Source organism: Delphinus delphis, chromosome 19 (genome assembly GCF_949987515.2).
Source record: "Delphinus delphis chromosome 19, mDelDel1.2, whole genome shotgun sequence".
NCBI lineage: Eukaryota > Metazoa > Chordata > Mammalia > Artiodactyla > Delphinidae > Delphinus > Delphinus delphis.
Window position 1 is genome coordinate 27,865,375 of NC_082701.1, and position 27,321 is coordinate 27,892,695.

The 27,321-nt window shown below is 38.1% G+C and overlaps 1 protein-coding gene across 1 annotated transcript in view; it reads left to right on the forward strand.

The window, feature by feature from the left end:
* PPM1D (protein phosphatase, Mg2+/Mn2+ dependent 1D) overlaps positions 1-27,321 on the forward strand; it is a 51,940-nt gene that overhangs the window by 22,650 nt on the left and 1,969 nt on the right. The window contains exons 3-5 of the mRNA XM_059996718.1: positions 3,489-3,613; positions 16,866-17,056; positions 23,093-23,335. Of these exons, the coding sequence (XP_059852701.1) occupies positions 3,489-3,613; positions 16,866-17,056; positions 23,093-23,335 (559 nt within the window). The remainder of the gene's footprint in view (positions 1-3,488; positions 3,614-16,865; positions 17,057-23,092; positions 23,336-27,321) is intronic.

A 27,321-nucleotide genomic window follows, 5' to 3' on the forward strand; every position in this document is an offset into this window, starting at 1 on the left:
AGCATCTTTTGCAACATTTCTTTGATTTTTTGATTCTGGATTTAAAACTTTGTTTTAGCCAGTGCCCTTATTTTGTCATTTGTTTCTGAGAAACACAGAGACCATAATATCTTTGAATATTAAGTATCTAGAGAGCTCCTAGGAGAGTTATGTTGGAAGCAATTTGCGTAGGTACTGTAATTACTTAAGTATTAAGCCTTACTTTTTAGGGAGCTGGTTTAGGAAAGAACAATAGGGCATAAGGTGTTAGGAAGGCAGATTGTTGGTGTCTCTTCTCCTGGAACTCTTATGTTTCACAGATTCTTGTGAATTGTAGATTCAATGTTTACTCTCCTGTTTGCTTTTTGAGGATCAGCATTGAAGAAAGCATAAAATAACAGAGTGATGGCCTTCGATACTCTTACTATGACCAAGAACAATGTTGCTTTCAGTATTACAAATTAAACTAATTCCCAAAAGGGCTAGTAAATGAACACCTCTCTTGAATTTCTCTTCTAGGTTAATGTTGACAAAGTTTTCTGCTCATCCTGTACTTGCTGCATTCCCCCCTGTTCTCTCCAGTATAGTAGCCACTAACCACATATAACTGTTTGAATTTAAATATAAATTAATTAAATTAAAAATTGAGTTCCTCATTTGCACTAGTCACATTGACAGTGTTCAGTTGGTGGACATGGCTAGTGCCTGCTGTATCAGACTGTGCCTAGTGAACATTTCCATCACTGCAGGAAGTTTCATGAGACAGAGCTGCTCAAATCTCCTGGCCTGCCCTTGTCTCATGAGCTTGTTTTCTACTTAAGAAAGATGATTGAGGCTGTTCTCCTTCTGTCATATTCATGTTTTTCTGGGCTCAGAGGAAGATTTTTTTTCTCATTTATGAAGGTTTATGCCTTTATTTTGGTTCTCTTAGAACTTGTGTTCCATTTGTTATCTCTTCTCCCTAGTATCTTCATTCCTTTGAAGTTAGAGCAGAAATAGAAAAGCCACAGATGGAGGTTAACTTGGAGGCTGCTGCTGAGGTCTACAGCATTTCATACTGACATTCCTGTGGAGATGGTCACCACTATCTGTCCTGTCTTCAGCTTTACATATCTTGAAGCCAGTTTAGTTTCAGTGTTCATCAGGTTTACGGGGACAGAGTCATACTACTCACAGTCAACATAGTAAGCTATTAAGAGACTCAAGTATACATCAGGATGTCATAGTACTCATTAATAATGAGAACAGTAACTGACAAGAAGACCACATATTATTGTCAGCTGGCCTGCCATAGATGAAATGAAATTTCAGATTATAATCAGAGGGTTTCAGTGTGCACGTGGGACCTTAGTGTGAAGACTTAATTCAGTTATCTTAATGTCATCTATCTTTGAGAGTTCAGAATCCACTTGTGTCTTATGCATGTATCTGTCAGGTGAACCTAATATCAGGCAGGCTAATACTGTTTCTTGGGAATGCTCTTTGCCACTCTTCCCCTCACCTTTTTAAAGCCTTCCAGGGGAACATTTTTCTTCTGTTTATTTATTTTTTAAAATTCCAGGCAGATTATGATTAAATTGATTTAAGGGCCAGTTTCCCATTTCAGTCGTTCAGGCATAGGTTGAGAGACCATCTCTGTTGAGTTTTATTACTTTTTTGCTGCAATATTTGACTATATCTCAATGTTTTAGGCACCCTGGAGTGTACTGACTTCTTGTGTATTAATTACAGATTTCTGTTGCTCCAACACCAAATTTCTAGGCGGGTTTTCTTGTTGTGTAACCCCCAAATCTATATTTCTACAGCTGATCTGTTTCCAAAGTCTAGTCTCACTTCTAAATACAAAAATATCTAAATACATAGGTACTTCTATTGAGAAATTTATTATTAATTCCTCAGATCAAAAATATTAAAATTGAAGTTCTATTTTCAATACCCCTAAATCCTTCAAAAAGTATACAACCTTTTCAATTTCTTTTATCATTATGTAATCCCTCTTCAATTTTAACCACTTCTTCCTCCCCTCAGTTTTTTTAGTTATCAAATTTTCTTGCTTTTTTAGAGTCATATACTATAATGTTGATTGCAGCACCATTTACAATAGCCAGGACATGGAAGCAACCTAAGTGTCCATCAACAGCTGAATGAATAAAGAAGATGTGGCACATATATACAATGGAATATTACTGAGCCATAAAAAGAAATGAAATTGAGTTATTTGTAGTGAGGTGGATGAACCTAGAGTCTGTTGTACAGAGTGGAGTAAGTCAGAAAGAGAAAAACAAATACTGTATGCTAACACATATATATGGAATCTAAAAAAAAAAAAAAAAAGGTTCTGAAGAACCTAGGGGCAGGACAGGAATAAAGACGCAGACATAGGACTTCCCTGATGGCGCAGTGGTTAAGAATCCGCCTGCCAATGCAGGAGACACGGGTTCGATCCCTGGTCTGGGAAGATCCCACATGCTGCGGTGCAGCTAAGCCCATGTGCCACAACTACTGAGACTGTGCTCTAGAGCCCACGAGCCACAACTACTGAACCCTGCATGCCTAGAGCCCGTGCTCCACAACAGGAGAGGCCACCGCAATGAGAAACCTGCTCACCACAGTGAAGGGTGGCCCCCTCTCGCTGCAACTAGAGAAAGCCCGTGCACAGCAACAAAAACCCAACACAGCCCAAAATAAATAAATACATAAATAAATTTATTTATTTTTAAAAAAGAGAAAAGACGCAGACGTAGCGAATGGACTTGAGGACACGGGGAGGGGGAAGGGTAACCTGGAACGAAGTGAGAGAGTAGCATGGATATATATATACTACCAAATGTAAAATAGATAGCTAGTGGGAAGCAGCTGCATAGCACAGGGAGGTCAGCTCGGTGCTTTGTGACCACCTAGAGGGGTGGGATAGGGAGGGTGGGAGGGACACGCAAGAGGGAGAGGATATGGGGGTATATGTAAACATATAGCTGATTCACTTTGTTATACAGCAGAAACTAATACAACATTGTAAAGCAATTATACTCCAATAAAGATGTTTTAAAAAAATCCAAAAGAAACACAAAATGAATATCGTGGCAGAAATTACTAAGACCACTGAATCCCACTGAAATGGATTTGAAAAGGAAAAAATGTATTATGTCCTATTGCAGTAGTCTATTTCTGTGTATTTCCATTTGTGTGTGTGTGTGTGTGTGTGCCTGTCATTGGATCTTAAAAAAAAATTATCTTGCTTTTTTACATACATGATATCTACTCATTTCTATTCCCATTGCTTCCATTCCATTCTGTCTAGCCTACCTCAATAACCTCCAAATTTTCATCTTAATCTACCCTATTTTGTCTTTGCCTTCTGAACAGGAGCTTTGGTTTATGCATCTTTGTATCTGAAACAGATAAGTCATTATTTTGCAATAATCTGATTTTATTAGCTATTTAACACGTTAAACTACTTTAGTTGTTATATTTTAATCATTTAGAGTATTTATGTGAACTCTATTTTTTAGCGTGATGAACAAGTCTGGGGTGAATCGTGTAGTTTGGAAACGACCTCGGCTCACTCACAGTGGACCTGTGAGAAGGAGCACAGTCATTGACCAGATTCCATTTCTGGCAGTAGCAAGAGCACTTGGTAAGTAGGACTTAATATTTGGTGAAATCATCTTGGATTTTCTATAATATATGGTGGTAAAATAAAAGAGAAGACTGAGAATTAAACCCTCATTTGGCACATAATGAAGGTATAAATATGACATTATAGTAAATGATTGAAAACCTAATTATAGTAAATGATTGAAAACCTAATTAAAGTATGGGTTTCAGTGCCAATTGCTCTTTGATCATGAGTTATGTTCAATGTTTTGCTAGTTCCCATTTATTTCTAGGGAAGTAAATGTATGCCTAGGCTTGATGTTAGCCTTAAAACTATTTCTAAATGTCCTTCCCTACTTCAGCCCTTCATATTTCTCTTCAGAGCCTTCAAAGCTGTTTTTTTTCATTAGCTAGCAAAGTAAATTGTACATGACAAAATAAACATGCTTATTTTCTGTTCTACCTGGTTTTGAAAGGAAGGCTAGAGGATTATAGCTATAGAAATACCTTACCTTGGATGTACTAATTAAATTTTCTTCTAAGGAAAATTTCTTTTAGAAAACACCACTTTTTCCCTTCTCTCCTTCTTCCTCTAACAGATACTTGAGAACTGACTTGGTGCCAGGCACTGCCTTAGGCTTTGGAGAGATTATACAGATAGACTCTGCCCTCAGGGAGCAAGACTAAGTAGTTGGGGAGATGGGCAATAAAGAAGGAAACTTGTCCTGAAAGTAATATAACATTGCAAGTCAATTATACTTTAGTTTTTTAAAAAGTAAGCTTGTAAATGAAATAATTACAGGTTAGGAAATATGAAAGTCCTATGATAAAGAATAATTTAGAAGGTAAAAGCTATTTTAGATAGTGTGATGGAAATGATCCTTTTAGGAAGTGTTATTTTATCTGAGATTTGATGGCTGAGAAGGAGTTATTCTTGTGAAGAGCCTGTTGAATATTCTAGGCATGGTTCCTGAATTGGGAAACAGCGTGGCCTGTTGTAGGAATTATCAAAAGGCAGGAGTTAAGGAGGCAAACATGAGCCACAGATGTTTTCATTCTAGTCTAAGGGCACTGGGAAACATTGAAGGATATTAAGCTAAGGAGTAACATTATCTGATTTGCATTTTTAAAAGATCATGCTACCTATCATGTTACTATCTTTGTTCATCTTTGGTGATCATATACATATAGTCCCAATATTCATGGAGCCTATAATCTAATGGGGAGAATAGATAATAAACAAGTGAGAACATTATTTTAAAAAGCATTATAAAGGAATTAAACAGTATGATATGCCACTGATTGGTGGGAGGGATAGTGGGTAGCAGAGGAGGGCTACTTTGGAGAGGATGATTAAGGAACATTCTTTTATTTATTTATTTTTTAATAAATTTATTTATTTTTGACTCCGTTGGGTCTTCATTGCTGTGCGTGGGCTTTCTCTAGTTGCGGTGAGCGGGGGCTACTCTTCGTTGCGGTGCGCAGGCTTCTTATTGCGGTGGCTCCTCTTGTTGCGGAGCACGGGCTCTAGGCGCGCGGGCTTCAGTAGTTGTGGCACTCAGGCTCAGTAGTTGTGTCTCACGGGCTCTGGAACGCAGGCTTAGTAGTTGTGGCACACAGGCTTAGTTGCTCTGCGGCATGCGGGATCTTCCCAGACCAGGGCTTGAACCCGTGTCCCAGCATTGGCAGGCAGATTCTTAACCACTGTGCCATCAGGGAAGCCCAAGGAACATTCTTTTAAAAAGTGATATTTTGAGTGAGTAAGACCTAAAAGGAGGAGAAGGGGCCAAGTCAAAGCAAAGCCATAGCACTTGCAAAGGCTGTTAGGCAATTAGTGGACATTTGATTTTGGAGGGATGGTGGTGCGGGTTGTGTAGCATATATTCTTTTTTCCTACTGAATAATGCCCTGACTTCCTTTTGGGAAACTGTATCTCCCCTACTATGTGCAGTTTTAGTTTAGACATTCCTATTCAGGGTCCTTTTATAAAACATAAAAGGTCAGGCATATGGCCCCAGCTAGATCAGTTAGATTCCCTGTTCCATGATTTTGAGCTGTGAATCTAGAAAGGATAAACATTAAAAACCAAAAACGTGGTTGGAATGAATTCATCCTAGTGATACTGACCTCCTTTGGCAGTGCTCATTGATGTGGTTGGGTTTTCCTGCCTAGTTGTTTGGAATTGCCCTGTCTCCTTGCCTGGTTCTCCAGCTTCTTGTCTACTGTGTGAGCTACTTGATTTTCTTCTGAGTTGCCTTTTTGGCCTAGGTTAACCTGAGCTGGAAATTGTTGTTTGTTAGCAATGAATCCTAATGCAGAAAGGAAAGGACTTGCTGTCTTTAAGGACCAAGAATGAAGCCAGTGTGAGAGAGAGGAGGTAGAGATGTAAGATGAAGGCGGGGATGAGGACACTTGCCTGATTAAGAGGGTGGCGCAGGCTAAGGTAAGGAGTTTGGTGAAGACATTACCAGTGGTAGGCAAAAACTAAATCCTGCAAGGCTTTCTAGACCATGATAAGGAATTTTATTTTAAATGCTTTTGGGAAGGGATTGAAGAATAGGAGAGGAAGTAAGCCATAGTGGTTAAGAGGTAGCCTTTGGAGCCAAAATTCCTAGTTTCCAATCCCAGTGCTGTTATTTACTGTACAAACTTGGGCAAATTACTTAATATATTGTGGCACAGTTTTTTCAGCTGTAAAGTGGGGCCTGCTTCATACTGTCATGAGTATTGGGTAACTTAGCACGTGTAAAGTGCTTAAAATAGTGCCTGGCACATAGTAAGTGCTCTGTAAATGTTAGTTGTTTTTATTACTGTTGTGTACTGAAGTAGGGCAGAGACATGATCCAGTATGTTTTTAAAGGATCATTTTAGCTGATCCAGCTTGTTTTTAAAAGATCATAATGGCTAAAATTATAGGGTAATAAAATTGGAGGCCAGGGTCCCATTTAGGGACCTGTAGCAGTATTCTAAGCACTTTACATATTTTACAGATTTTTGTCTGCGTTTCCCAAGCCATTCATTCATAGTATACATGTGATATAATTGATCCTCCAATTGTTAGCAAGGAGAAAAAGGGGGCAAGGTGGATGACAGATAGTCAGCTGCTATTGACACTTCAGGTAGATGGTAAATTTCCAGTTAACTGTTGCCATTTGTAACATTAGTGAGCTTAGGAGGAAGGCATGGGAGGCAAGGAATTAATATTACTAAAGAAATAGAGGGAATTTTTGTGGGGAACTCAACACGGACTGAGGGCAAGGTCTTACTCCAGGTTCAAAAGTAAGGTGAACCTTCAGTTTAGAAAGTAGATGCCAATTTATTTTGTATATGTTAAGTGTGTGTGCGCCAAGCATTTCAAGTAAGCCTTGAAACCCTTAAGTGATTGTGGAGAGGAAGAGAAGGAACAGGTGATGGAGTGGCAAAAAGAGCAGAAAAACCAACTGGTTTTCCTGTTTCAGACATTCCTACTTAGTTCAGATATAGCTCTGGAGTAATTCAGACAAGAAGTAATTCAACCTGCTTGAATATCTTCAGTAACCTTTCCTTAATGTTTCAAAGTAGAAATTCTTGTATTATTAGACAGTTCTGTGAGTTAAAATCTGCTTCCATGAAGCTTTCAGACAGGGCAGTGTACTTCCTTTTCTTTTTGCATAATGACAGTCATTTACCTATTCAGAATTGGCTAGCATGTTTCTCTAGGCTAATTTCAGACCCTTCATTATTCTTGTCGTATTCCTCTAGACGTTTCCTTCAATAAACGTGATTTGGGAATTGAGGACACTGCAAGATGTGGTCTGACCAGTTTGAAGTACAATGGAAATATTTAGTTCCTGCTACCTGAACATTGTACTTCTAATAATGGAGTCCAAGAATCCTGTCATTAGCTTTTTGTAATCTTAGCACATTAGTTGGCTTATTAAGCTCAGATCTCTAGATATTTCTCTTATGAACTGCTACCAGGTCAAGTTTCTCTTTTATGTACTCTGTTGGTTTTTATTGGGATGGTGTAAGGGTGGGGAAATGGAGACTGAATAATAGCATTAGATGAGTTGTTGGTGAAATGTATTTATCAATACAAAAGATACTGATTAATAGATTGGTGTGTATTTAGAGAGAGAGATCTTGATTGATGTGATGCTGTTTTTCTTCTTAGCTTAGTTTCAACATTTGTTAACTACCTAGAGAAAGAAATAATGTGCGTGGTCCTCGATTTTGTATATTATACCAATATTCAAAAATACTTAGGCAGCAAGATATTAGCATTGTTTAACTACTTTTAGTTGCCAGAGAGAAAAAATAGTAATTAGAGAGTAGAGAAATCAGACACTTTGACTGGGTGATGACAGTTACCATCACTAATGAGGAATAGTTGGACATTGTATGCCTCCAGATGTGTGGTACACATATCCCCTATGTAGTACCCTGGTCAAAAATGCATAGCCTCAATCTAGATAAAGGAGGTTAAAGAAATGTTACAAGTAAAGAAAAAAAGAAGAAGAAAAGAAATGTTACAAGTATATGCTATTCCTGATCCTAGGCTGGATCCTATAAAGGATATTATTAGGCCATCTGATAATTCAGAATATGGATGGTAGACGGTATATTAGGTAAATATTATATTAATATAAATTTATGAAGCTGATAACTGCAGTGTCCTTATTCTTAGAAAATACACTTTGAAGTATTTAGGGATAAAGGACCATTATTTAACATATTTTTTATATATACACACAGAATCTTTTTTTTTTTTTTTTCGGTACACGGGCCTCTCACTGTTGTGGCCTCTTCCGTTGTGGAGCACAGGCTCCGGATGCACAGGGTCAGCGGCCATGGCTCATGGGCCCAGCCGCTCTGTGGCATGTGGGATCTTCCCAGACTGGGGCACGAACCCGTGTCCCCTGCATCGGCAGGTGGACTCTCAACCACTGCGCCACCAGGGAAGCCCCAGAATCTTTATATATATGTAGATTGAAAACAAGCGAATGGGGCAAAATGTCAACAATAGATGAATCTGAGTAAAGATCGGTGTTCTTTGTCATAGTTTTATTTTTATAGCTTTATACATTTGAAATGATCTCCAGATGAAATGTTTTTAAAAGTAGGCTGGCAGGGACTTCCCTGGTGGCGCAGTGGTTAAGAATCCGCCTGTGAATGCAGGGGACAGGGGTTCGATCCCTGGTCTGGGAAGATCCCACATGCCGCGGAGCAACTAAGCCCGTGAGCCACAACTACTGAGCCCGCATGCCACAACTACTGAAGCCCACGTGCCTACAGCCCATGCTCAGCAACAAAAGAAGCCACCGCAAAGAGAAGCCTGCGCACCAGAACAAAGAGTAGCCCCCACTTGCCACAACTAGAGAAAGCCCGTGCACAGCAACAAAGATCCAATGCAGCCAAAAAAGAAATAAACTTAAAAAAAAATGGATAAAACCACATACAGAGTCCTCACTTCTTTGTGATTGTTTATTCATTCACCAAATATTTATTAAATGCCTGCTGTGTGCCAGGTATTGCTCTAGGTTCTGAGGATTCTGCAATGGACAGGTGAAAATTCCTGGACCCATGGAACTTACTTTCTAGTGAGGGGAAACAGATGATAAACTAAAATAAATAAGTAGAATATATATTGTGGTATATAGTAAAAAGTGCTAATGTGAAAAATAAAGCAGGAAACGTTGTGGGGGTGGGAGTGTAATTTTCAATGGGATTGTCAGGGGACTTCCGTAGTGGCACAGTGGTTAAGAATCCACCTGCCAATGCAGGGGACACGGGTTTGAGCCCTGGTCCGAGAAGATCCCACATGCCGTGGAGCAACTAAGCCTGTGCGCCACAACTACTGAGCCTGCGCTCTAGAGCCCACGAGCCACAACTACTGAAGCCCGTTGGCCTAGAGCCCATGCTCTGCAACAAGAGAAGCCACCACAATGAGAAGCCTGTGCACTGCAACGAAGAGTAGACCCCTCTCTCTGCAATTAGAGAAAGCCCACAAGAAGCAATGAAGACCCAACACAACCAAAAATAAAACAAACAAATAAATAAATGGGATGGTCAGAGGAGGTCTGAAAAGATGACATTTGAGTGAAGAGATGAGGCATCAAGGTCTGTGGGTGTTTGGGGCAAGATATTAGGCAGAAGGAACAACAAATATAAAGTGTCCTTTTTATGATTTTTTTTTTTAACTGAGCAGCTTGAAAGGTGGAGTTGCCATTAACTGATGTAGCAAAGACCAGAGTATATGTAGCAGGGGGAGGTCAGTTCAATTTTGGACAACTTACCTTCAAGGTGCTAATCAGACATTAAAGTGGTGATATCCATTGGGCTTCTGGTTATGAAAATTGACTAGGTGAGGGCCAGGCTAGAGATATCAGTCTGTGGCTGAATCAAGGGATTGAGTGTAGGTAAAAAAGGGGGGAAAAAAGAAAAGAGAAGGGTCCAGTGACTGAGCCCTGAGATACTGTCACTGTTAAGAGGTGGGGGCATGAATGGAAGAACAGGGAAAACAAGACTGAGAAAGAGCCACAGGTAAAATACAAGAAGGTTCAGGAGAGTGTCCTGAAAGCTAAGAGAAGAAACTGTTTCAAGAAGGTATTTCGTTATATGTCAGTTATACCTCAATTAAAAAAAAAATTTCAAATACTGTTGATAGTTCAGGTAAAGGAAAGACTGAGAAGTGACCTTTGGGTTTAACAATGTGAAAGTCATTGGTGACCTTGACAAAGTAGCTTTTGGTGGATATTGAGACCACAATCGTGACTGGAGTTGGTTCAAGAAAGAGTGAGAAGGGGAAATTTTGATATAGCAAGTTTTAGACACTCTTCCTAGGTTGGGAAGGAAGAGATGGGGCTTTAGCTGGAGTAGAAAGAATAGCGTCAAGAGAGGGTTTGCTACTGTTATTTTTAAAAGGGAAGAAATAATAACAGTTGATGGGAAAGATCGTCTAGACCAGGGAAAACTCCATGTAGGAGATAAAATACAATTGCTATAGTTATTTCCTATGACAATTACATTATTGTAACATAATTTTGTAAACAAATGTATGGAAATAAATGAATATTTTCATATAAAAAGACGTGGGAGAGATGGTTTTGTTTTAGTAATGGAAAAAAATTGCTTCTGCTTTTTCTCTTGATTTTATTTTTCTATCACATATTTTCTCAAATATCTTTTTTATTTTTTTAAACTTTATTGAGATATAACTGACATACAGCACTGTATATAAGTTTAAGGCGTACAGCATTTAAAAGAGAATATCCTTTAGATTTGAACATTTAAGCTGAAAGAAATGCTTTGTCATATTACTTTTCCTGTCTTTATTTTGGCACTTGGGGGGAAAAAAGTTAACTATTTAAGTTCTAGCTTTCTTTCTTTTTTTTTTTTTTTTTGTGGTACGCGGGCCTCTCACTGCTGTGGCCTCTCCCACTGCGGAGCACAGGCTCCGGACGCGCAGGCTCAGTGGCCATGGCTCACGGGCCCAGACGCTCTGCGGCATGTGGGACCTTCCGGGACTGAGGCACGAACCTGCGTCCCCTGCAGCGGTAGGAGGACTCTCAACCACTGCGCCACCGGGGAAGCCCTCTAGCTTTCTTTTTAAGTTTAACTTGTTGCATGGTAATTCTTATTGGCCCATAGTAAATTAAATTATAGAATTTAGCACCACTCTTATGGTTAATAGTCATTTTTCTTCCAGTTTTTTTGGGAAAGAGAGAAGTTTGCTTATCAAAATTTGTACTGATGATGATCAAAATTACCTGAGTGCAAATGTAGCAAAGGTGTCTCCTAGTGGCTGTCCGATGGAATTGCATGTGAGTCTTGCAATTCATTTATTCATTGAACAGATATTTGAGTGCAGTATGTGCCAAGCACAGGGTCTTTGCCCTCATGGAAGCTTACAGTTTAGAGAGGGGAGAGGCATTCATCAAATGATCACAAAAAGAACTGAAACATTACAACTCTTAACTATTTGTATATCTGTTAGTGGGAACTTAAAATGGGAGTAGTTTACCTAACCGGAGAGGCCAGAGAAGTGATGTTTGAGCTGAGGTCTTAAGAATTACTAAAAGTTAATAGAAGAAGAAAATGTGTTCTAGGCATAGGAACTGCATTTGTGAACAGCTCTGTGATAGGAGGAGGCATGGTGAATATAAGGGACTCTGATGAAGGGTAGGTGGAACAAAGATATGGGAACAAGAGGCATAGATAAAGTCAGAAAATACTGCATTTTTATAGGCTGTGGTTAAGAGTTATGCAAGAGTAAACTATTGCAGAGTTGGGGTGGGAAACATAACTAGGTAGGGGTGTGTGTGTGTGTTTTAATTATGGCAAAATACATATAACAAAATTTACCATCTTAACCATTTTAAGTATACAGTTCAGTGGTATTAAGTACGTTTACATTGTTGTGCAACCATCACCACCGTCAATCTTAAATTTGTGTTTTAAAGAGATGATTTTGGTTGCAGTTTTGAGGATGGATTAGGTGAGGCAAAAGTTGCTGGGAAGCTCTCCACGGGAAGCCACTCACAGAGCTGGAGGGGGGTGGGGGAGGAATGTTGAAATTCCCTAGGATAAGGACCACTAGGTGTCCTGCACATTGCTGGCTGCAGTATGCCCCAGCAGCAAGCAGAGAACATACTGAAACCAGAAGAAAGGCCTCTTTCTCATCTGGTATCACTCCAGTGCCCCTATTGAAAACAAAAGGGAAATGGCCATTGAGCAGGCAACCAACCTCTGCCACAATGTTCAAGGCCCCTCCCTTTAATATATAGAGGAATGACATTCCTGTGATCCTATAATGGTGTACAAACACTAGGCCAATAATAAAATACTTAGTTCAATTCTGATTCTTACTCATTTGATCTCAGATAAAGCCATGTAGATTACCTGAACTGGCAAAATAAGGGAACTGGCTCTATCTTCTGTTCCTAAATCTAGCTATGAATACAGATCATATGGTGAGTTCATTAAAAATTCAAATTCTAGGGACTTTTACCGGCAAATATAAAGCAACTTGAGCATCAAAACAATAACAGGAATAAGTTATAGTATAATGAGGAAAAAAAGAATCCCTAAGTCCATACTGGTACAAAAAGATTACAAAGAGGTAGAGAGAACAATGGCAAGTTCTTCTTTAGAGAAGACAACTAATAAATGTAGTTAGTGTCCTAATTCTATCATCAGTTTACAACCGTGACAATAGCACTTGATTCGTGCAAGAATCATTAATGAATGCTAAAATGTGGCATATTTTGGTGAGGAATAGGATATTTCACACAATCTCAAACTATCACTGTATAGATTACTTAGGGCATCTTTACAGTGCTGGTAGGCAGCACTTTAACTGAATGATCAGGCTTGGCATTGCCAATAATAGGACAGACTGACATTTTGTGCCTCCTAATGTGACATACTAAGAAGACTATGACTTCAGCATTGTAGTATTCTGGCCAAAAAAAAAGTTTAACCTGAACACAAACCCTTATATCTAGCCTGCTGACACGAGGAAGCAGTCAGACAAATCCAAATTGAGGGTCACTCTGCAGACAACTGGCCTGGACTCTTTTGACAATTGTCTGTCAGTGTCATGAATGACAAAAACAAATCACAAAACCTAGAGAATTGTTCTGGGTTAAAAACAACTAAAAAATATGACAACTGAATGTAATGAATGATCCCTGAGTGGATCCTGGATATTAAAAAAACATTATTGCGGGAATTCCCTGGTGATCCAGGGGTTAGGACTTGGCACTTTCACTGAGGGGGCCTGGGTTCGGTCCCTGTTGGGGGAATTAAGATCCTGAAAGCCACGTGGTGCGGCCAAAATAAAAAAGGCATTATTGGGATAACTGGGGAAATTTGAACATAGATTTTATATTACACAATACTGGATCAACATGAAATTTTCTGACTGTGGCTACATAGGAGAATATCCTTATGCTCAGGAGATTAAATAGGAGATACATGTTATTGGGTTGGGAGATATAATATTGTTAAGATGGCATTTCTCCCTGAAGTAATCTATAGGTTCAGTGCAATCGCATTCAAAACCCAGAATCTGGGGGGACTTCCCTCCTGGTCCAGTGGGTAAGACTCCACGCTCCCAAAGAGGGGGCTGAGGTTTGATCCCTGGTCTGGGAACTAGATGCTGCATGCATGCTGCAACTAAGCATTTGCATGCCGCAACTAAGAGTCCACGTGCCGCCACTAAGAAGTCCTCACGCCACAACTGAAGATCCCTCATGTTGCAACAAAGACCCAGTGCAGCCTAAATAAATAAGGTAATAATAATATTATTATTTTTTTAAATATATTTTTTTAATTTTTGCCTGCGTCAGGTCTTAGTCATGGGATTTTTGTTGCAGCATGTGGGATCTTTCGTTGCGGCACACAGCCTCCTTGTTGTGGCGCACGGGCTTCTCTCTAGTTGTGGCTCACGTGCTCAGTAGTTGTGGTGCATGGGCTTAGTTGCCCCACAGCATGTGGGATGTTAGTCCCCTGACCAGGGATCAAACCCGTGTCCTCTGGATTGGAAGGCGATTCTTAACACTGGAACACCAGGGAAGTTCCAGTAAATATTATGAAAAACAAAAAATAGAGTTTGGGAATTCCCTGACGGTCCAGGGGTTAGGACTCCATGCTTCCACTGCAGGGGGGCACAGGTTCACAGGGAATTAAGATCCCCCATGCCACGTGGCCCAGCCAAAAACTAAAAATAAACAAATAATTAATTTAAAAAACAGTTTCAGAAATTTAAGTTAGGAGAAATGCGCCTTTCTTCTGGAAATGTATTGAGGTTTAGTGAGAAAGAAAAAAGAGATTGGCAACATATTGGGGGCTAGTGATTTCGGAGTTGCGAGCTTGAGAGGACAATTTTGTGGAAGGAGTATACATATATATTGGGTATATATCCGTAGACATCTCTAGAAGGATACATAAGGACAATAGTTGTTCCCTAAGTGGAGAACCAGAAAGGACATGAATGGGAAAGGAGATTTTTGTATCTTTTGGTTTTCGTGCCATGTGAAATAAACAAGTAACTTATTTTAAAATATTTTCAAATTTATAACAATATTAATGTTAGTTTATATATGAGAAATTGTGACCCTTCTTTGAGGTCATATAGTTTGCATTAGATTCAAAATTGGAATTTCTTTTTTAACCTAGATTTTAAGTTTAGACATATTAAGGATTCTGCTTTATATGAATTTATGTTTTTACTTGGAGTGGCAATATTAATTTCAAATATTGGGGGGCAAATTGCTTTTGAAAGCTTTTAGCATCACATATGAACCCTGTAATTGCTATCTTAAAATTTATCTTAACTGTTTCCATCCATGTTCATTTTTATAGTTTCATCAACCAGGGAGTTTTGTTTTACTGGTATAAAGAAATAAATGTGTCTTTGTGAGGTGACCTGGATTATAATTAGCTTTTAGTGGTCATATGTGTTCTCTTTTGTTACTCTGAAGGATGAATTGCCCCTTTCAAGAGGCTGGTTTAGCAGTGAATTTTGCTACTTCAGAGTAGAGTAATTGATTTGAATTATTCTTTCCTTGGACTCTGAGCATATTTGGATTGGCCAGTATTTCTGATGAGAGGTATGATGACGTTTAAATAAGGAAAGGAGAGGACAAAGAGCTTCCTCTTGTTTAGCAAAAGTCAGACCTGCTTAACAGCGGCAAAAACAATTTATCCTCTTGTCTGAAAACCTTTTGCTCTTAATTAGGTCTTTCCCCAAAGTATTTCACAACAAATAAAAGAGGCGGAAATTAATGTTTTCTCCTTCTTGTCTCCTCCTTCCTGTTTTTGGACGCAGAAGAGATTATATTGTCCTACTTATTTATCTTATGTATCACAAAAGAGTAGATGGTTTCTATAAATTATTTTTCTATTTCAGTTTTATTGATCTTTTAGATGACCTGAGTCAACTAAAGCTTCTTTTATGTTGAACATTTTGAGGTGTACATCTAATGCGTCTAAAAAGCAGAAGTGTTAGGCATTGTTTTATGTGGAGCTAATCAAGAAGGAAGATAATTATTTAAGAATCTTCTTTTACTGGCTCACTGAAAGGGTGAACTATTGATCTCCAAAGGCTAGTCATTGATCTCCAAAGGCTAGGTAGGTTAAAAGCATAAAAATGCTCATTTTTATCTCTGGAATTTTCTTCCAAGTGACTGGCACCCATCCTTTCAGTTTTGATGTAGGTATTTTCTTGACCTAGGGGGTTAACAGGAGGTTTTCAGTTAGCCACTAGGACTCTTATTTGTAGAGCAACGTCTCCACATGTTATCTTTTTTTACAGTTATCTTAGTTAATCTTGGCCCTTCGCTCTTCCCCATACATTTTATTTTTTTCTACTTTTAAATATATTTTTTAAAATTTTTATTGGAGTATAGTTGATTTACAATGTTGTGTTAGTTTCTGCTGTACAGCGAAGTGAATCAGTTATACATATATCCACTCTTTTTTAGATTCTTTTCTCACGTAGGTCACTACAGAGTATTGAGTAGAGTTCCCTGTGCTGTATATAGAGTAGATCCTTCCTATACGTTTTAGAATCAGCTTGTCAGATTCTACAAAAGTCCTTTTGGGATTTTGGATGGAATTACATTGACATTATAGGTTATTTTTGGAAGAATTAACATCTTCATAATGTTAACTCTTCCTATCTTTGATTATAGTTTATTTCCCCACTTATTTAGATAGTCTTTGGAATCTAATTGTATAATCTTGTCCATAAAAGATTTGCACACCTTTTATTAAATTTCACAGTACCTGATATTTGGTTCACTGTTATAAATGGAATTGTTTAAAATTTTACATTTTCCATTTCTTGCTATTATATAGAGATACAGCTGACTTTTATATATTGGGTTTGTATTTAACAACCTTGCTAAGTGTTCCTGTTCTGATAATTTATCTAACTTCTTTTTGGTTTCCCATGTAGAAATAAAATTATCTTCAAGTAATGATAGTTTTATTTTCTCCTTTCCAATTCACATATATCATTTATTTTTATTATCTTACTGTGTTGAGAAGGATCCCTCATATAGAATTAGAAGAGAAGTGGTGATAGAAGACATACTTTTATCAGGTTCATAAGGGAGTTACCTTTTCAAATTTCTAGTTTGCTAAGAAGTCTTTTTTATTTTAAATCATGAATGGATTTTGAATGTTATCAAATGCTTTTCTGCATCTGTTGAGATGAACATGTAGATTTTCTTCTTTAATCTGTTGATACGATACTACTAGCTTGCAAATAATACTTCTTGCTTTTTCTGCCTCCTGCTCCCCAGGTGATTTGTGGAGCTATGATTTCTTCAGTGGTGAGTTTGTGGTGTCACCTGAACCAGACACAAGTGTCCACACTCTTGATCCCCAGAAGCACAAGTATATTATCTTGGGGAGTGATGGTCTTTGGAATATGATTCCACCTCAAGATGCCATCTCAATGTGCCAGGACCAAGAGGAGAAAAAATACTTGATGGTGAGAAATAACTCAATTCGATATTATTATCTACACATTGTTCTGGTACTTTTGTCAGGGGTCTTGAATATGAACTAAGGATGTTCACCTTGAGTAGATTTTTGCATTTGCCCTGGCTGTAGAAGAAAGTAAAATATAGATTTCTGAAGCTTATTAGGAGAACAAGACAGGAAATAGATGAATGAAACTAGATAACAAAACATACAGCCACTGACTTCATTATGAGCAGCCCTTGACTTCCTGGCCTATGGAACCCTTACTGATCCTTCTTTTTATAAATTGAGATATAATTCACATTCCATAAAATTTACCTTTTTAAAGTATTCAGGTCAGTGTTTCTTAGGGTATTCTCAAAGTTATGTAACTCTCACCACTAATTCCAGAACATTTCATCACTGCCCCCAACAAACCCCATAACCATTAGCAGTCATTCACTATCACCCCTGTTCCCTGGCAACCACTAATTTTTTTTGTCTCTGTGTATTTGCCTGTTTTGCATACTGCGTATAAATGAGATCATACAATATGTGGCCTTTTGTGTCTGACTTCTTTCACTTAAGCATAATGTTTTCAAGCTTCATTCATGTTGCTTGTATCAGTACTTTATTCCTTTTTATGACCGAATAATTTTCCATTGATGGATATATAACATTTTATTTATCCATCCATTCATCAGTCAGTGGGTACTTTAGTTGTTTCCACTTTTTGGCTATTTTGAATGATGCTGCTGTTAACATTCATGTACAAGTTTTTGTGTGGACATGTTTTCAGATCTCTCAGGTATCTACCTAGGAGTGGAATTCCTGGGTCATGTGGTAACTCTATGCCACCTATATTGTTTTAGTCAATTGCAAATCTAGAAACAACCATCAATGAGAAAATTCTTTTCTTTCCTTCCTGGCTTGCTTAAAAGTTGATCTTCATTCTGAGCAATGACAAAGTAAGGAGATTTGGAAAGTGCAATGTTATTGAAGGCAAGGAAAGAGAGTGTTTTGGAGTAGTAGCCAGCAATGTCAAATTCTACAAAGAAGTAGAGGCAGATGGATGAAAACAGGGTATTGGGTTTTACATTTAGGATCTTTTATTATTAGTGACCTTCAAGGATGAAGAGTTTCGGTTGAAGTGATGAGGGCATTAGCTAGCAGACTGGAGTGATGATGAAACAGTACTTTGTGAGCCTAGGAAATAGATGTAGTGAGTGTTAAGGAAGACAAGGGAATGTGCCATTGTTAGCTTGAAAAGATAGTGAGGGTCTTGAAAGCAGTTTTATAGTCTTACAAGAAAGATTGACAGAACAAGAGAAATAAAGGATGTTGATGGAATGAAGGTCCAGAGCACATCGAAGTAACTGGAATCAATGGCTCCTTGGAAAAGATTATCTTTTTCTAAGATGGGAGGAATGGTAAAGCTATATTTTGGGGTGATAAGGAGGCAACATGAAAGAACTTGTATTAAATTGCCTCCATTCATTCCCTCAACTAACATGTTAGGCACTAGGTACAAAGGAAGCAAAGGTGAATAGAATATGGTCCTTGCTTAGCATTTACCGTATTATTACAAATAGGATATATAGCTAGCTATCAGTACCATTTGATTGTGAGTTGTTTAAAGATAAGCGTCATGTATCTATTCAATTTTACAAACTTGGGGCTAGCATGATGCATTTGGTCAGTGATGTCAGATATAAAAGAAAGATTAAATAAAATAAAGACTATTTTGTCTATTGGAGTTTGTTTGTTTGTTTGCTACGCCGGCTTGCGGGATCTTAGCTCCCCTACCAGGGATCAAACCTGGGCCCTTGGCAGTGAAAGCGCGGACTCCTAACTACTGTACTGCCAGGGAATTTCCATGTCTATTGGATTTAGAATTCTTTAATGATGAGAGAGGAAGAGAGAAACATTTCAGTGGCATGATGAAGCCAAAAGCCAGTTTTATTGGGTTGGGAGAACCTAAGTGTCATAAACACCTAAGTGTTTTTAGAATGAGTATTGAAGGAAGCATTCATCTAACAATATTTATAACAAGTGTTGAGAACTGAGAGGGAGAAGATAGGAAACTTATGAGGACTGCCTAAGGAAGTTTCATGGATGAGAGTGGTATTTGAGCAGGTCTTAAAGGTGGAGTTGAATTTACCAGGTAAAGAGATGAAGCGAGGAGAGTGAAGCTTTCCAGGCAAAGGAATAGAATGTGTAAAGTCAGAGGGAAGAGACAAGTACAGCACATTCAGATTTCACAAGTAACTTGATGTGATTCGAAGACAGGAGGCAAAAAGGTTTTGAATGGTCTGTTATGAAGTTAAGTCTTAATAGTCAGGTAGTGGAAAGTATTGAAAAGCTGCATTTTAGATACGCATTTTAGAAAGCATACTCGTGGCAGGGTGGAATAGAGGGCAGATGATAATGGATGTGAGAATTCTATTTATTAGGAGGTGTAGGAAAAACATCTTGCCCCTTACTAAATTAAACTGATGCAAAGTTGGCAATGAAAGAGAATGGGTGTCAGCAGTGAGTGATTAGTGAAGAATCCCTGAGAGAAGGTGAATTTTGATGAATGGAATCATATTTATAAGGTCTGTCTCTGCGTCTCTTCACATGTTGATTCCTATTGACAGTATCTGATTTGACTTTAGTTTTATTAATTAATTAATTAATGGCTCCCTTGGGTCTTTGTTGCTGCACGCGGGCTTTCTCTAGTTGCAGTGAGCGGGGGCTACTCTTCATTGTGGTGCATGGGCTTCTCATTGCAGTGGCTTCTCTTGTTGCAGAGCATGGGCTCTAGGCATGAGGGTTTCAGTAGTTGTGGCATGCGGGCTCAGTAGTTGTGTCTCGTGGGCTCTAGAGCTCAGGCTCAGGAGTTGTGGCACATGGGCTTAGTTGCTCCACGGCATGTGGGATCTTCCCAGACCAGGGCTCAAACCCGTGTCCCCTGCATTGACAGGAGGATTCTTAACCACTGCACCACCAGGGAAGTCCTGATTTTAATTTTATTTATTTATTTGTTTGTTTGTTTGTTTATGGCTGTGTTGGGTCTTCATTTCTGTGCAAGGGCTTTCTCCAGTTGCGGCAAGTGGGGGCCACTCTTCATCGCAGTGCGCGGGCCTCTCACTATCGCGGCCTCTCTTGTTGCGGAGCGCAGGCTCCAGACACGCAGGCTCGGTAGTTGTGGCTCACGGGCTTAGTTGCTACGCGGCATGTGGGATCTTCCCAGACCAGGGCTCGAACCCGTGTCCCCTGCATTGGCAGGCAGATTCTCAACCACTTGACCACTAGGGAAGTCCCCTGATTTTAATTTTTAAAAAAATATTTATTTATTTGGCTGCACCCGGTCTAGTTGTGGCTTGTGGGACCTAGTTCCCTGACCAGGGATAGAACCCTGGCCCCCTGCATTGGGAGTGCAGAGTCTTAACCACTGGACCACAAGGGAAGTCCCTGACTTGATTTTTATTAATGGATCTATTAGGCTTCCTCTTTGGAAGCTGCTGTTATGTTCCAAATGAAAATTTTTGCAAGCTTGAGCTAAAGCAGCAATGGATTAAAAAAAAAAAGAAAGAAAAAAAAAACATATGCACATACAAGCCAAAAAGAAATATGGGACTCCCCTGGTGGGGCAGTGGTTAAGAGTCCGTCTGTCAATGCAGGGAACACGGGTTAGAGCCCTGGTCCCGGAAGATCCCACATGCCGTGGAGCAACTAAGCCCGTGCACCACAACTACTGAGCCTGAGCTCTAGAGCCTGTGAGCCACAATTATTAACCCCTGTGCCACAACTACTGAAGCCCGCGCACCTATAACCGGTGCTCCACAACAAAAGAAGCCACCGCAACGAAGAGTAGCCCCCGCTCGCTGCAACTAGAGGATGCCCGCACGCAGCAATGAAGACCCAACACAGCCATAAATAAATAAGTAAGTAAGTAAGTAAATAGAAATGTAGATGTTAAAAAAAATACATAAGTGGTAGAACTGACAGAACTTGGGTTTTAAGGAGGGAGAATATTATGACACCCCAACTTCTTAGCGGTGGCTGGAAGCTGTTATCAAGAAGAAACACATTATTTTGTGGGGAGGGAGGGATAATTCATATAGGCATGTTGAACAGGACATGCCTTTGGTTCATCTAGATAGATATTTTCAGTAGGCAGTTACTGAAAGGCAATGCCTGGAAATGCTAATTTCAGTGTTAACGGGAGTTAAAGTTGTGACAATTTATGACATCACCTAGTGAGACAGTAGGGTGGAAGAAAAGGACACAGTGTTAAGGGCGGCCCAAATCAACAGAATCCGTGGGCTGAGGGAAAATGCAAGTAAGGTAGTAGAAATGGCTTATGTAGATTTCTTTTTTACGGAGCTTTGCTGGGAGGGAAACAGGCACACTGAAAAAGGGAAAGGTAAAGGAGTCCTTCAGTGAGTTCTCAGTGAGCTAGTATTTGGAGAGTGGTGCAACACGTACACTGGGGAATGTAATAGATTCATGGATTACAGATTAATGCTGCCTTTCATCAATTGTGAAGTGCATATTTTTTCATATTAGAAAGGGGGGAACAAAGCAATGTTTAAAAACATCTTTACAAAGTGGTACTTTTCTTGCGAATGCAAGGATGGCTTAATATTAAGATTTTAAAGGAGCTGAGAGGAGTTTTTTGCAGTTTGCCATCATTAATGTGTTGGAATACTGTAATATGACCAAGATCAGACAATCCCAAATAAAAATGATTCCCTGTTTCCCAAGGAAAGAATGAAAAAAGCCCAGTTCTTTATCCGGTTTCAATATATAAACTTGAGGCATATAGCTGACAGTTAAATGACATATATGTTATATATTTTTTTAATAAAGTGCTTATAGTATGGTAGTACATTATATATTATTACATAGTATACATTATAGTACATTAATATTTTGTACTTACAATACATTAATATATGCATTTTTTAAATTAGGGTATAGTTGCTTTACAATGTTGTGTTAGTTTCTGCTGTACAATGAAGTGAGTCAGCTATATGCATACATATATCCCCTCCCTCTTGGACCTCCCTCCCACCCGCCAATCCTGTCCATCTAGGTCACTACAGAGCACCGAGCTGAGCTCCCTGTGACATTAATATATTTTATTACATTACATAAAATAACATATTAATTAAAATTTTTTTCCCCTTATAGTTCATGACACATTTCTTTTTCAAACATTTCCACTCATTTTCATTATTCAGTTATTTCTAGAGGTATTTTTTAAGATAAGTAATTCTTTTCTGGAGCACATCATTTTCTTTTCTGTTCTTTGAAACTTAGCAGTTATTAAATCCATGTATGATGCTGTAAGTTTTATTCCAAGCCACATTTATTTGTATAACACAAGTTCATTTAATTTTTTTTTGTTTTTTTACTCTGTTTGTATGTATTTGATCTCTATACTATAACCACTCATTGTATTGCTTTTTTCTTCATAGGAGTGACATTAGCCATTTATATATCTATAAATGGCTATGTGTGTATATATATGTCAATATATATACATATATCTATGTATGTATTATATATGTCAATATGTATACATATATTTAATGACCACTTTTATTTCCTTGTCTCTGAATTTTGTTCATATCCTTTGACAGTTTTTATGTTGGGATTGTCTTTGATTTGCAGAAGCTCTTATTTTAGGAGGAAATTGGCCCTTGGCAATGAGTATTTTTGCCATGTGTGATTATTTCATTTGTGAATTGTTTATCTATTATAACTTGATATTTACTTCCCCTTTTTAGATAACTTCTGTATAACTTTTCCTGAGTAAGTTTACAATGAAGACCAAGTTTGCTACCAAAAAGATAAAAATACAGGTGAAATTTAACCACAGGATAAGACCTTGTCTTATTATTTTTTTAATTCAGAGCAATACTGTTTTAGCATAGTTATGGGGTTTGTGGATAAAGTTTGAAATTTTAATTGTTTATGTAGGCCATGTTGAACACGTGATTTTTCACTTGATACAGGTGTAGTGGCAGCAAGGTCTGAGTTGTTATCTTCCTTCTTATTCTTTTAAAAACAGGGTGAGCATGGACAGTCTTGTGCCAAAATGCTTGTGAATCGAGCTCTAGGCCGCTGGAGGCAGCGTATGCTTCGAGCAGATAATACTAGTGCCATAGTAATCTGCATCTCTCCAGGAGCGGGCACTCAGGGAGATTTCACCAATGAAGACGAGCTCTATCTGAACCTGACTGATAGCCCTTCCTATAATAGTCAAGAAACCTGCGTGATGACTTCTTCTCCGTGTTCTACACCACCAGTCAAGGTACACAGTTCTCTAGAATTTAAGTTGTAATAGAATTTCTCTGTTAGTATTACCTGAAAACAGTTTTCAGATTCTTTATATAATAGAATTTCAGATTTGAGTTACCGTCAAGAAAGTGATAGATCTTTGCCATGTAACTTATTGTCAGTAGGCCATCTACACATAGGTACTATACTGAATGCCAGCTGTATGTAGAGCACCTAATAGAAAAGTGATTAGATATGGCCCCTGAAGAATATTAACAATATTAATATTTGGAACTTATTGACTCCCTTCTGATAGTATGAAAGTTTGTAAGCATTTTTTATGATGCACTTCCATATGTGGTATTTCATTTGAACCTCATAACCCTGAAAGCTAAATAGTGCAGATGTTATTCCATTTTATAGATAATATAACTGAGATATTGAGCAGTTTGAATAAGATCATACAGAATCAAGACTGAACTGGACCTTAGGATATAAGACTTTAGAACTGGTTGTCTATTAACATGGATAATAAACATCATTCCTATTTCTTATCCATGTTAATATTGAATGAATTTAAGATGTGCTGTGAAATAAACAAGTTTAAATGCTACTGTATTTCCCTTTTTCTGATTTCATCCCAATTTTTTCCTGCTAATAATTAGTAATATGGATAACTGTTTTGATATACCTGGCCTTCTGAGAACGTGCTTTCAGAAGAATGACCAATAAAATGGGAAACACAGTGGAATTTTTTTTTTTTTTTTTTTTGCGGTACGCGGGCCTCTCACTGCTGTGGCCTCTCCCGTTGCGGAGCACAGGCTCCGGACGCGCAAGCTCAGCGGCCATGGCTTACAGGTCCAGCCGCTCCGTGGCATGTGAGATCTTCCCGGACTGGGGCACGAACCCGTGTCCCCTGCATCGGCAGGCGGACTCTCAACCACTGCGCCACCAGGGAAGCCCCCACAGTGGAATTTTATGTCATGTATTCAGGCAGTTTTTTAAGATGTTCAAAGCTACACAGTACAAAGAATTTATTTAATTTTGGGTATTGTGATCCTATATGGAGTACTTGGAAGTTTACTATTACCACTTTCCTATCTTTTACTTCACTATATATATGGCAACTTAATTTTCCTTACATGGACTCTTCATTTAGAAATTGACAAATTAATATTTTATGCTTATTTTCTTAAAAGAATTTCTTGTCAAAGCTTTCTTTGCTTTGAAAACTCTTGAATAATAATGCAGATTGAAATCTTTTAAAGTCTCTTCATTCTCTTTGAGTGTTATGAAGGAGCTTATGTTCATTTGAGAATTCGCTGGTTTCTGTATTTGAATGTATTCATTACTTTCGTGTTTCCTAATGTGTTTGTATTTGAATAACTGAACTTTAGGCAGTACAGAGAAGGAGGCGTTAAGGTGGAGGTAAGGATGAGGGGATAGAAGATATTGTGATAGGAATAAATACTCTTAATATTGATCTCAAAACTTATTGCCGTCTGTGGATTGGCATTAGTAAAATTGAACATAAATTGCACCTAGAAATAATTTTTAAAACATACTTTAAAATTCTGAAAAATAATGATCTAACAATTTTACTAAAGTAAAGCTTAGGAGATTTATGTATGCACTGACTTATATGTAGGTGTGGTTGTTTGTTAACCATCTGGCCCCACCTAAATATGAAAGAATATTTAGAGCCGTTCAGAACAATCAGTATTGTTGGCTCTGGCCTAACAAGTAAATAAAGACAAATCTCTGCCCCAAAGATTGTGTTTTGTTTGTTTATCTTAACCATGGCTACTCACAAGTATCTCTGATGTATTTCATTGTTACAGTAATCCTATGTTTAGTAACATCTAGATATAAATGACATTTTGGTTGATTTTGAATGGTTTTTAAGACCTACCCACATTTAGACTAGGCACTTGAGACTAGGTTATCTATCTATAGACATGTGAACTTCTGTTTGAATCTAAACAGAAGATTCAACTTCTGTTTGAATCTAAGCTAAATCGGTAGTCAAATCCTTGTTTTCGGACAGATAATAGTAGAAATACTTCTGTTTGTGATATATTACTATGGCACAGATTTCTTTACCCTTTCTTTAGGGCAAAACTAAATTTAGCTGTTTTTTAAATAAGCCAAGAGCTATAGGAAGGAGGAATTAGGAAAAGAGTTCTTCCAGAGGATTAACACTTAGTTTCAGTTGTGTTCTAGACACAACTTGTAATTAGTTGTTTACTGTTGCATTGTAAAATATATGGAGCTCTCAAGAAAGCTGATCTCTGAAGTAGTGAAACTTTTAAAGTGTGAGTTTTTAGGACGTAACCTCTGAATATCACAAGTGTTTTATGAGCATGTAAGAAGGCTTAGCAATACAGTAGTCATTAATCTGGATGAGTCTAGGAAGTCTAGGCAGTTGCCTGAGCTAACAGATGCAATGTATTTCCACAGAATGCCAATAAAAAGAGAAGGAAAAGTTCAAGGAAAAAGTGGGGGAAGAAAAGCCAATGCACCTGTAGTATCAGAATAATAATTTGTGAATTTAAAAAGACACAGCACAACGGAAATTACAATAAATTGTGTTAACTCTGACATCATCCCATTGTTTTTCTTTTGTAAAGGAATTCCATCTAATGTCTAACGTTGTTGCATAAACTAGAGCAATATGTTCTATTTCTGTAAGTGGCTTGATTAGTACCTTTCTTCTTGTGCCTAAATTAGTGATGTGCTTGTTTGGTAGTAGGAAGCCTTCTGTCTACAGAATTTATCTGCTGCCTGGTCTTGTTGCAAATCCTTTTTCTATATTAAACCAAGATGAACTTTTAGTCAAAAATTACTAATGACTAGTTTTCTGTGGTCAGTCAGAACATGCTTGTGATCAGGGTAGTAGGCATTGGAATCAACCTAATGCAGTGGGGATAAATTCACAGACAAGTTGTTGTTGATATCATTGAAAGCCAGATGTAAATATTCTAGAACAGAGACTGTCCTGTTATCCGTTCTCAACACTGGTATTTTGAAATAAGGTTGCTGCCCAACATCTAGTCAGTGTTAAAACAGATAAGAATTGGGCTTTCAGTAAACCATGTAGTATAAAATAAATAAATGAGCCAATGACCCCAGAAAGGAAGAATATATTCTTAGTTTTTTTTAAAAAAAGGTAGCAACATTCTATTTGGGGCAGTACCAAAATAGGAACTTTAGGGTTTCTCATCTCTAGCCTCCACTGGACCTAAAGTTCATTTTTTTTCAGTAAAGCATGTTCATGTTACATGGTTAAATTGAAATGCGTTTGATTGCTTCAATTTGCCTTTTTCTTTTTAAATCTAGAAACGTTAAAGGGAACATTAGTTTTATAAATATGCTTTTTTATAGAGCATTTTCTCGAAAGGCGTTTATTCCTAGGGGATTTTATATCAGAGGGCGACCAGATAATATGTCTTTGTTTACCATTCTACAAAATGGTTTACTTGGGCTCTTCAGAATATATTACTATTTTAATAAATTTGATTTGATTGAGAGAGGAAATGATTGAGGGAAATGTTACACACTTGGGCAAGAGATAGTATTTATGCTTAAAATTTGTACTTAAGAAAGTATTAAAGCAATGTTTTTCTAAAATATTATAGTGGAAGATTTGTATTTGATAGGAAGAATGTTCTTATCTGTCTGGAGATGGGAGGATATTCTGAATACATATAGATCTGAGGCACTACACCTAAAGGAGTGGTGCATATCTGAACCTCCTGTGAAGCTTTTTAAAAAACAATACCTGAAAGTTTCCATATGATTTTCACTTATATCTTTTTTAAAAAAATAAATTTATTTTATTTATTTACTTTTGGCTGTGTTGGGTCTTTGTTGCTGTGCGCAGGCTTTCTCTCTTTGCAGTGAGCGGGGGCTACTCTTTGTTGTGGTGCGCAGGCTTCTCATTGTGGTGGCTTCTCTTGTTGCGGAGCACAGGCTCTAGGTGTGCGGGCTTCAGTAGGTGTGGCACGTGGGCTCAGTGGT